The following is a 12,155-nucleotide window of genomic DNA, read 5'->3' on the forward strand; positions in this document are numbered from 1 at the left end:
TCAAGCAAATCATCTCACAAAATAATAAAATAATAGCCTTGTCCTGTTTCCTGATTCACGTTAATCACGTGCACCTGCTTCGAGTTTCAGTCACGCACCTATTTAGTTCAGGTGCACGCTGCAAGCTTTATTACCCGCAACTGGGTCTCATCTCTCGCATCCTGAGGTCACCGCCGCAAAGCCAGAACGTGACAAATATTAAGTAATATCACAAGTAAATGACGATGATTTATTTTTTTGAAAATTTTTTTCTTACATTCTTTCACGTCAGTATACCTCTCATATCACAATTCCAGATGTCCAAAAGGAGCAGAAAGAAGCAGAGCTTATTCAATCCTACCCCCTCTTTGTTTCACATCCAATCGCTAATACATGTTACAATTATTAATACATTTCACATCAAGTGCTGATACATTGTTCATTTCCCATTTAACATGGTCCCTTTCCTAGTTCTGAATAACATAAGAACGTGGTAAAGCAATATAACAATGTGTTACAATGAAGGTGAGGTTTGTACATCTCACCAAGTGCAGGTGTCATATGGCTTAGCATTCTTCTTCCTTACATTTTCTAAACACCAACTGCTTGTAGTGTCCTTTGAATTGGGTCATGTATATAGAAATGTTTCTTGCCACTTTGTTTTATGCTCTGTATCCATATTGGCTATCCGTCAACAATCCATTCTTATTTCTAAGTCTATCTAATTTGTTGCTGAATAGCTTTTCTATGATTTTAGAAAATTGTGGCAGTAGAGAAACTGGTTGGTAGTTTGCGAATAGATGTTTGTCCCCGTTTTGAAAATTGGAAACATAACAGTCTGAAATGATAAGTTACTAGTGGTTCCGCTATCTCTGTAATGACCTTTTTTTTATCATTCCCATGTTTTTATCATTCCCATATCGATACCGTAACAGTCGATTGATGTTTTTGCCTTACCTTTACTGGCAATATAAATTATTTCTTTTTTGTCACATTGGTGAGGAACACGGGATTTCTGTCTGTACTTACATTCCCTTCCTCTGCTGACAAGTTATTTTGGAACCTTTCTTCTAAATTAGGTCCAATGTTTACGAAGTAATTATTAAACATCTCTACTACCTCGTTCATCCCTATTTTTGACATTTCTATCTTTAAAATATTGACGTTAATCATTCTTGGATCCATTCCTGACAATATTGTTTAAGATGCCCCATGTTGCTTTAATGTTATTTTGATTCTTGTCTAATAGTTTACTATAATATTCTCTCTTACATATTCTTCAAATAGGCTGCACGGTGGCCAATACAGGAACAGCCTGGAGATCGGGAAGACCTGGGTTCGATTCTCCCCTGGGCATTTCTGTGTGGAGTTTGCATGTTGTCCCCGTGTGCGCGTGGGTTTTCTCAGGGCACTCCGGCTTCCTCCCACATTCCAAAAACATGCATGTTAGGTTAATTGGCGACTCTAAATTGTCCATAGGTATGAATATGAGTGTGAATGGTTGTTTGTCTATATGTGCCCTGCGATTGGCCGGCGACCAGTCCAGGGTGTACCCCGCCTGTCGCCCGAAGTCAGCTGGGATAGGCTCCAGCATGCCCCCGCGACCCTAATGAGGATGAAGAGGCATAGAAAATGGATGGATGGATATTCTTCAAATATTTCTTATACTTCTTTTCTGCTTATTTAGTTCTTTTGTCTAATAAATCTCTTGTATCATGTGTTATTCTTTTTACAAGCATTTTGCAACCCCTTTGTCATCCATGGTTGCCTTCTCCTCATTTTCTTGTTAAACAATTCCGTCAATGGACAGTGCTTATTGTAAAGCTTCATATAAATATTCAGAAAGTGTTTCTATGCTTTATCCACATCATTTTCACAATAGACGCACTCCCAGCTTTGTTCTTCCAGATCTTTCTTTAAAGCATTAATCCTTTCTTCTGTTCGTTCTTTGAAATGTCATTTTGTTTTCCACCTTTCTCTTGCCGTAGTTTTCATTGTAAATGATAAACACTGGAAGATGGTCACTGATGTCATTAATTAGCAGACCACCAGTCGTGTTATCAAAATCATGAGGAAATATTTTATCGATTAGCGTGGCACAGTGTTCTGTAATTCTGCTTGGTCTAGTGATTTTAGGATATAGACTCAAACTGTGCATTGTACCCATGAAGTCATCTATTATCTAGTGTTTAGTTGGATTTAGAAGATCAACATTGAAGTCACCACATACAAAGATCATTTTTTGGCTGATGCCTATGAAGGTTGTGTTGATCCAGTCCTTGAACATTTCAATGCTTGACTTAGGTGTTCTATATAAACATTTTTGCTCTTTTTTTTACTAATTTCAATAGTTACACACTGCAAGATGCTGTCAATTGCGAATGAAATGCTTTTCACTACTTTATAGTTCAGATGTTTATCTACAAAGGCAAAGGTTTGAAAAAACACCCGCCGAATAAGTTCAATGAAAACAGGGTTAAAAACAGGGTTGGTTAAAAAAAATAAATATTGCCCACTCACAAAAAATCAAGCGCTGAAGAACAGTTTACAGAACTAGAAACACTCATTACTCGCCTTCTGCTAGGGCTGAACGTACTCTTTAGAAAACCCTTTTCTTTGTCCATTTCTGATGAATATTTGTTCCCGCCTGCGACTCATTAACTGCAACAGCACTGCGTTTTCTCCAACTACGGTGTGGGCAAAGCGTCAAACGGACATTCTCATGTAAAAAATAGTGGCGTTTGATGGAATTTCCGTTAACTTGTTCTAAACTTTGACAGCCCTAGTTTAAACACATGAGATAACATCGCACATTTCTTATGACACCAACCATAAAGCTCAGCTTCACTCGTCCACTCAGAAAGACTTCTTGAAAATCTCCACTGTGGCTGGAGATTGGTCAATTATGCAAATTAAGTGATGACCTTGTGTTGATTATTGTATAAAATAAACCTTTTCTGGGGTGCGAGGCATTAAAAAGGTTGAGAATGACTGGTCAGGCTTCAACCTGTGGGTAGTGTACTCTGCAGTTGGTAGCCCAGGTAGAGTTGTTCTTATACCGTTGTGGCAACTCTTAGTAGCTCCATTAGGTTCATTTTGTCTCCTTATTGAATGAATGTTTAATATTTGATATTCAGACAACTTTGTAAAAATATGTTGAGTGGAAATTTGACCCTGACATGTTTTGGCTGTCATCTGCAGTCTTCTTCAGAAAGGTTAGCTGCCCACTGTGATGTGGCGCTTACCAGCTCTACTTGATCCGATTGAGATAAGGAAGCTGGCCGAAAACACCATAAATGAAGATGCGGGCGTACACATGCTCTCGCACACCTGGGACTCTCTCGTCCAGACACAAGCAAGCAGCAGGGGGTGCAGCCAACGGCCAAGCCTAGGAAGTAGAGCTGATAAGTGCCATGTGATAGTGGGCAGCTGACCTTTCTGAAGAAGACTGCAGATGACAGTCGAAACATGTCAAGGTCAAATTTCCACTCAGCATACCTTAAAAAAGTTAAGAAATTGAGACATTGGTGCAACTCTTGTATACTCTTATAGCAAAGTAAAAACACCTGCACTGCTTGGTGGAAGTTCCACAACCTACTCATACGTGTCTTTCAGCAGAAGTGATGCACAAAGACGACAACAGGCTAACTCACATGGGACTTCTGGATAAGTTCCTCCTTGGTGATCTCCCCCACACAGTCCAGGTGGGGGCAGTCGCAGCTGGGGGCCAGTGGCATCGCTCAGCCAAAGATGGCTAAGAAAAAGAGGAACCATTGAGATTGCGTCAGCTGATGATGGCTTTCTCCACGTGAAGCAGCGCACATGGTAACATATGAATTGTCCTCCAGGGTTGAATGAAGTATAAAGCTGAGTCACATGCCTGCGCCACTCAACAATCCCTCCTGTTACCAGCCCGCATGTCACGCCACGGCTGGCAACATGCAGAGTCATGCAGCAGCGTCTCAATGGAATGCTGTCTCCCATTGCTGGACTTCTGTCACGCAAGCTAACATAACAGCTCAGGATATTGCCAAAAAACTCTTTTTCAACAAACAAACACTGTATCCATGGGCTAAGAAGGACAATTGTTATTGTTATTGATACAAGAATGCATTTGTAAGTTATGGAACTGAAGTGATATTTCAAGAGGAAATGCTTCATTTGTTAGTTTGCCAAACTTACACTAAAATGCAACAAAACACTTAAGACTTCTATTATATATATTGTACATATACAGTACATGTATGCACATATGTATATATCGTGTACTGCACATATACATTTATGATTGTTATGTAATGACTTTATTCTTGTCAAAGAACCGTCATGACAACCTCCTCCCGGTAAAACTACAATTATTGTACTATTACAAATTTTATCTGGTAAAATTATGACATTTTCCTCATAAAATGAAAACTTGTTTTCCTCAATATGGAAACGACTTCACTGTCATAACACTATGACTTTAATTCTCATGAATTACATTTATATTTTTGTAACAACCTCGTTCTTGTAAAATTGTGACTTTTTCCTCCTCCAAATTTGATGTCTTTATTATTGTAATATTTATTATTCTCGTAAGAATTTTGAATTTTTCTCTTGCCATAATGATAATAGTTTAGTGCACCGGACGTTACACAAAGATTTTTTAAACAAAAAAATCTTACTATGCTAATGTTATCATGATAACAACTAGCATGATAGTGCAGTGTTTATACATGTGTCTACCCATGAAAATAGCTAAAAATTCCAGTATGCTAACATTATTTTATTTTTAACACTTTATTTATTTATTTGTATTATTTATTTGTATTAATGTCTCTTCTGTTGTTGTTGCTTAATTTATTGGTATATATGTTTATGTGTTTATGTTTCTTATGTTCTTATTCTTTCATTTGTTTTCTTTCTTTTCTTGGGAGAATGAACAGAATAAGATTTTCATTGCATAGTATAACTGCTGTTTTACTATGCACATGACAATAAAACTCTCTTGAATCTTGAATCTTGAATTAGCATGCTAGAAATGCTAACATGGTAAAGTCAGCATGTAGCAATATTAACATGCTAACACCTAGCATAATAGCGCTGTGCTTATATATTGTAAGTGTCTGCCTATGAAAAAAGCTAAAAATACTACTATGCTAATGTTAGCATACTAGCAATGGCAACACCTAACAAAATAGTGCTAAGTGTTCATATATGTGTCTAACTATGTAAATGGATAAAAATGCCACTATGCTAATGTTAGCGCGCTAACACCTAGCATGATAGTGCAATGTACCGGGAAAGTTACATGTCCGGAATGAGTTTCGAATTTTCACTTTGGAACGGTCTGAATCGGTTGGGAAATGTGGAAGTATTTAGAACTCTTTAGATCAAAAGCATTTTGCATTTGAAAAATGGGAATGTCGAGAAAAGTGGAATTCTTGGTATGTGGAAATGGCATGAATGTCCTGAATTACCCAGTTGAATGCTTTCATGTTGAAATGGTTAGACTTATTTAGATCAAAGCAAAGAAAAATGTGGGAGTTTTTGTACTGTGACTAATAGCACAAATGTCCTTACTTTGTTGAATGAGTTGACGTCGTAACATTGTAACAACATTGATAGGTCCGAGAGGAAAGAGGAAAAGCATAATAGGTCCCCTTTAACTCAAGGGCTCTTTCTGGTCGTAGTGCGCTTCCCTGTGTTAGTCCCGATTCCCATCAAGACTCGATACCCAACCCTATTCATATATATTATTTGAAGCAATAACTTATTGGTGATGATCAATGAATCAAATGTCTTATTTAATATTGTTAAATTTGGCATAATATGTGATTATCGTAGAGTTGTTATTGACTTGTGGATTGTTAAGGACTTCAAGCGGCATCAAGTGTTCAAGTCAACTTGTGTCCTTTTTTTCTTGTAGTGGAGATGGAGTCCTCTTCAGTACGTGCACTTCCTTGATGTCTTTGACAACTAGGTCTAGTAAAGTGCTTTTCTCCGGCCCTCCTTTGAACTTGATGTAGATTTTGCGGTCGACGCTCCAAGTGCCTTGAATTTTCTCCTGCTTTCTTAAACCGCGTGCTTTCTTAGCAATGTCGCTGTTGCATTTTTCAACTGCTCACTGATGTCAAAATTTGAAGGGCCCTACAATTTCTGCGTTAACGAAATCACGGAATTGAGCAGTGCAAATGGAATGTAATTCTAAAGGCAGAATCTTGAGGAAATTGACATAATGTCAATGAAATGCTGTCTTCGTGAGGAGAAGGAACATTTGTATTATTACAAACAAATACAAGTATGTAATATTTCCCCAGCGGCATGTCCTCACAAACACTACTACGAACCAGCCCCCTCCCCAACTAAACCTCAACTAGACAGTGGCTGGTTTCTTGTCAGTGAGCATGAGTGGAAGCTGGCTGGGTTAGCTTAGTTTAGCAGAGCATGCTAGTGCGGCTGTGTGCATGTGTGTGCAACTCATGCTGTATGTGTGTTTACACCGTGTTGGGTTTTACTGCTTGTTAATGTCAGCAAGCATTTGAGGATGCCCGCTGATGTTGTGCAAGTAGTCGGCCTTCAAAACTAGAGCCATATACTGTCTAATTGTGCTACCAAAATAAGGGTGTCATAAAAAATATCGTACATTAATAAAGTGATTGGAATTGCAAAAGAAAAGTTTTGTATTTAATTAAAAGATATTTTATTAACTGACACAAAAAGCACACTCCATGCTGGTAAAATAAGTGGACAGAGTAAAAAATATATATATATATTAGTTTTAAAAATTAAAGAAAAAAACGGCATTGAGGACAAATAAAACCTCTCCTTCCTCATGTTGTTCATGTCCTAACAAAGTTTTGACTTTTTCTTCCTTATGTCATTCAACATCACCATTATCTCCCGTAGCGTTCCTGTCTCTCTTCCACGTCCTGCTCCTCTGCATTAGCAGCGGCAGAAGGAGCCTTTCCGCTGCCAACCGTTGCTCGTAAATACCTTTGAAGTTAGGACGCTAGCAAGGGTTAGCTTGTCTGGCTTGCAATGATCAACAATTAAAAGCGGTATAGAAAATGGATGGATGGATAGATTTTTTTTGGGTGGGGGGGTTACTTCCTTATGCTAGACCGTATTCAAGGTTCAGTTAATATATTCTAATTTTTAACCAGGTATTGGTGGCCTATAGATGCTACATTGACCTATTACTGTAATATTATATTTTTCAATCAGGCATTGGTGACCTGTAGACACTATCTTAGCTTATTACTGTTTTGTTATTTTTTAACCAGACATTAGTGGCCTGTAGACACTAGATTAGCTTATTACTGTATTATTTTCATTTTAAAGCAAGCATTGGTGCCCTGAGTTTGAAGAGAGATGCTCAACTAGGGCGGGGCACACATGAACAATGCACGTCTCCTATGATTTTAGAGTCAATTCATTCGGTCAGACGCCGATGGTCTATTTAAAACAATAAGCACAATTAGCCTCTGTAGCAGAAATTGGTAACAGAAGAGATCACAAACAAAAGAGGGCATTAGCCGCGGGCTTGAAAATGTGTTACCAGTAACAATCCCATACCATGCTACAATTGGTTAAATGTAATATAAATGTGCGTGATGTGTTCCTGTAGGTGCTTACCGGGCGAAGCTGTCAAAAGCAGGCGATGCTTTGACAGCGACACAGTATGTGTGCGGGTTAGCAGCCTCCCTCTGTTAGCATTAGCATCGATCTATTATCACCAATCCACATTGTTTTGTTTTGGGAGCAAGCAATGCCATACACCGGTGGGAAAAAATGAAAAAGAAGGTTGAATTCACCTACAAGCAATTCTAAGTTATTGAGATAGTCGTGACAGTAGATATATTTTAGCATTCTTGCTAACATTAGCCTGATATCATTGCTGTATGAAACGAGCAGCCTGGATGGCTAACCCCGCCCGGCGGATACTCGTCAGCGCTTACCTTCACGACAATGGTTGGTTATCCCGAAAAACCAGATACAGTCCCACTTGAATGTTTACAGATTCGTGTTGTTGGATCTACAGGCAGCCTTCGTGTGAAGTTAGATGAACTGCTCTTGAGCGTTCTGTGTGGTTGCTAATGTTTACAGCTGGCCCCGCCCCTTCCAGGTTAAAACCTCATCGGCCGTCCAACCAAAGAACAACGTCTCGTACAAGATAGGAATCCTCCCTCTTGGCCAGGAGTCGTTAGCTTTACCAAGGAGTAACAAGCAAGTGGAATCCGTACAAAGTTCAGAGATAGAACTCCTCCCTCTTAGCCAGGCGTCGTTAGCTTTTCCAAGGAGTAACAAGCAAGTGGAATCCGTACAAAGTTCAGGGCTCCAGACTAACTTTTTTTTACTAGGAGCACAGTGGCCCCTAACATAACATTTTAGGAGAGCAAGCAGAAAAATTAGGGGCGCACGCCGAAATCGACTTGCAAAGTAAATATTCACATTGGCTCTCATTTTCACCGTATTACTGACAAATACTATTAACTCCAATACCGCCCTCTTTTCACACATCGTCCCACCTTCGGTCCTCTTTGGTGTTTGTTTCCTTTCTTCCGCTTAAACCTTAAGGAGTTAATATCAGTTGGCAAACCTGCTCATTTGCGCGTTATTGTCAACTCCTATGCTGAAGTGAGAAGCACAATCAGCAACAAAAAAATATTCAATAATAATAAAATAAAACCTGCAAATTAACTGGTAGGGTTGCCTCTTGATGCCTCTTATGTATAGAGCAATACTAATACATGGGAAATTCATTGTTCAATGATAGATTTTTTTGTTGAACATACAGAATAAAATACTGATTAAAATATCTTTCTCACAGAAATCTGTCCTGCCTAAAGGAAAACTGCACTTTTTATTATCATCCACAATGACATGAACACACGTCTTTCTCTTTTCTGTGCGTTCAAAAGATATAAAAACAGATAAAAGAGATAGTGTCACAAAACGGCGTAACACCGGTATTTGGATCCCAAGATACAGAGAATACACTTGTCGTGAGCAAAAACTGTTTCCTCTACAGTAGGAAAAAGGCACAGTGATACAAGAAATGCAAAGACAGAAATGCCTTGCAGAATGCCTTCCATACCCGGGAAGCAAACTGGGGACCCCTATTGGAGACCAAGTCCAACGGAACACCACATAAACAAAAAATGTGTCTCACCAGGAGTCTGGCGGTTTCCATAGCAGAAGGTAACTTGGTGATCAATAATGTTCAGGATGACAGTGTGGCCACGAGAGGGCGGAAGGCCAGTGATAAAATCCAAGGCAACATGTGACCATGGGCGGGATGGGCAGGACGGGTAATGGTTGCAGCAACCTCGCTGGCGGCTGATGGGGGGACATATTCCTGGCGCAGGCTGCCACAAACTCTTTAATGTCTGATGTCATCGAGGGCCACCAAAACCTTTGATCCACCACAAACTTGGTGCGTCTGCCTCCCGGGTGGCATGCCAGCTTGGACGAATGTCCCCATTGCAGCAACTCCGACCTAAGTCCCAGTGGCACAAACAACTTGTCATCGGACACCCCTTGGGTGACTCCACGCCGGCCGCTGCCTCGGACATGTTCTTTTCCACCTCCCACTGAAGGGCCTCCAACATTCTGCCTACAGGCACAATTGTCTCCGGGGTCTTGTCCGCCGGACAGGGCATTTGGTTTCACGTTGCGTGAGCCCGGTCTGTAGGATATAGAAATGTTAAAGCGTGTTAGGAACATGGACCAACGGGCCTGGCGGGAATTAAGTCTCTGGGCGGTCCTGATGTAGCAAGGTTTTTATGAACCGTTACAACCACAAATGGCATGGCCGTGCCTTCCCGCCAATGCATCCACTCCCGCAGAAGGTCATCTAGATATACAAAAAAAACTGATTTAATATATCTCTGAGAACGTCGTCAATGAGGCTCTGGAACACTGCTGGCGCGTTAGTCATCCCGAAAGGCATGATGAGATTTTCGAAGCGCCCGAGGGGCGTATTGAATGATGTTTTTCACTCGTCCCCATCCCTTATCCGCACCAAATGGCATTTCGTAAGTCCAGCTTCAAGAAGACCCTCGCAGAATGTAAGGTGGAACAGGCTGAGTCCATCAGGAGCAACGAGTAACTGTTTCTAACCGTGATTTATTGAGTCCCCTGTCGTTGATACACGGACGCAGTGACTTATTCTTCTTTTCGACGAAGAAGAACCCCGCCCCTAAGGGTGACAAGGAAGGGCGAATGAGCTTCACCGCCGGAGACGTGGAGATATTGACCGGAGACGTTATATAGCCTAGCGTTTGGTAAAGGCGCATTAGGCAAGACCTTAATTGCGCAGTCATTGATCCCCAGTACCGGGGCGATCCAGTGGCGATATTGGGAAGGTCTTGATATCATCATTCGGCGGTGATCAGGATGGCGAGACGGGCGAGCCGGACATCTGCTGATCTGGTGGTTCTGTCCGCCGTGCGCCGTCCCCCCAGCTGCATGGGCACTTCTGTGATTCCGGCTGGGGGCTCGAAGGTGATTGCCCTCATTTAGCCGCCGTGCCCGTTTCGTGGCGTCAACGCCGCTCTATGCCGGATGCTGGTCGTCGTGATGACAGGTCTCTCCTCCTCGGCATGTTCACTGTCGCGTTCCCGCAGCCAGTTGTCCAGCCGGATAGCGAGGTTGATGAGTCTGTCCAGAGACATGGTATCATCTCTTACCGTCAGCTCATCCTCAATGCGAATGTTGAGGGCTTTATGAAAAATGCCCCACAGCGCGACCTCGTCATAACCACTCTCATCCGTCAGAACTCAATGGAGAAAAGAGTCAATGGAGAAGGCCGCTACAGAGCGTCCCTTTTGTCTGATATCAAGAAGTCGACTTCCTGCTTCTCGTCCCCTAATGGGATGATCAAAAACCTTTTTCTTCTCTGACAGGAATACAGCCAGGAAGTACGGGTGGCGGGCTTTACTTTACTAACTGTGACAGCCCATGCAGTAGCTTTGTCCATTTGGAGGCTCATGATAAACACTACCTTGGATGAGTCCGAACCATAAGCACCTGGCTGCTGGTCAAACACAAGTGAGCATCGATGTCAAAATTGCTCACAAGACACCGACTTACCAGAAAAACCCGGGGGTGAGGAATGTTGGGTTTGTGGCCAGGCGTGACCGCGTGGTTGGCGATTTGCAGCGTGCTCGAGGTTACAACACTGCGGGTGGGATTGGCCCCCTCCGGAAGTCCGGCAGTGAGCGCCTGCTCCAAACGCCGGTGTAGCACCCCCACGTTGGTAGACAAGGCGGCAATGGCATCCATGATCTCCCGAAGGGACTTCTCATGGTTGCCGAGCAGTATACAAAATACTTACAGTATTTTGCTGTTTTTTGGTCCTTTTAAGCATGACCGGAAATTCCTTCCTGGGCGCACTGATTTCACAAAGCGACATAGAAACGAACGCCTACACCTACCGTGACAGCAGTGGTGGCAGCTCCAATATGTAGCCTTACCTTTTTGGCAGTGGTCTGAGGCATCGAGAACGCAGCGCTGCGGGCGAGTGTGTGGTGGACATAGTCGCTAGCCGGCTATCAATACGTCAGTAACGTGTAGTTCAATCACCATAACAATGTTAATTATAAAAATAACAATGTTGCTATAGCTTGGTTGAAATGCACGTCACATTTAATGTATATGAGGTGTTGTTGGTGCTTTTTGGAGTGTTGTTGGCGCTTTTTGGAGTGTTTCTCATTGTGTGCAGAATAGAATAGAAAACAATAGAATTCTGTATTGTATTCTCAAAGTTTGACTTCTCAAAACAATATCAAAATAACATGCGTTCAAAAGAGCACTTCATTTGCACAACAAAAATCCCTGTGTCATGTCCCGTGTTTTAGAGTCCCTGAATGTCTCTATGAAGGGACTCTACTGTGTTTGTCGCTATGTTGCCGCCTGTCTGCTGTCTGTTTTAGTTCACGCTGTCCTGCAGAAGGCAGAGCTGATTACACACACCTGTGAACAATTACCTGGACCTTTATTAGGCTGGTGCCAGTCCTTGCATTCTCCTGCTCACCTACAGACGAACCCGCTCTCCTGGTGAGCCCTAACTGGTCTAGTCTTGGCTTTGAGCCACTTTTTTGTATTAAAACATTTTTTTGTTACTATGCTGTGTGTTCCACTATCTGCATCTTGGGATCCAAAACCCGGCCTTTGCCGAATCATGACAC

At 41.8% G+C, this 12,155-nt stretch overlaps 1 protein-coding gene across 2 annotated transcripts in view; it reads right to left on the minus strand.

Moving 5' to 3' along the window:
* usp33 (ubiquitin specific peptidase 33) overlaps positions 1–8,107 on the minus strand; it is a 28,893-nt gene extending 20,786 nt beyond the window's left edge. The window contains exons 1-2 of one of the 2 annotated variants that reach the window (XM_054760835.1): positions 7,923–8,107; positions 3,633–3,733 (exon numbers count right to left, since the gene is read on the minus strand). In XM_054760835.1, the coding sequence (XP_054616810.1) occupies positions 3,633–3,716 (84 nt within the window). In that variant the 5' untranslated portion in view covers positions 3,717–3,733; positions 7,923–8,107. The remainder of the gene's footprint in view (positions 1–3,632; positions 3,734–7,922) is intronic. The other variant, XM_054760834.1, reaches the window with a different exon arrangement.
* Between the last annotated feature and the right edge of the window lie 4,048 nt (positions 8,108–12,155).

Source organism: Dunckerocampus dactyliophorus, chromosome 2 (genome assembly GCF_027744805.1).
Source record: "Dunckerocampus dactyliophorus isolate RoL2022-P2 chromosome 2, RoL_Ddac_1.1, whole genome shotgun sequence".
NCBI lineage: Eukaryota > Metazoa > Chordata > Actinopteri > Syngnathiformes > Syngnathidae > Dunckerocampus > Dunckerocampus dactyliophorus.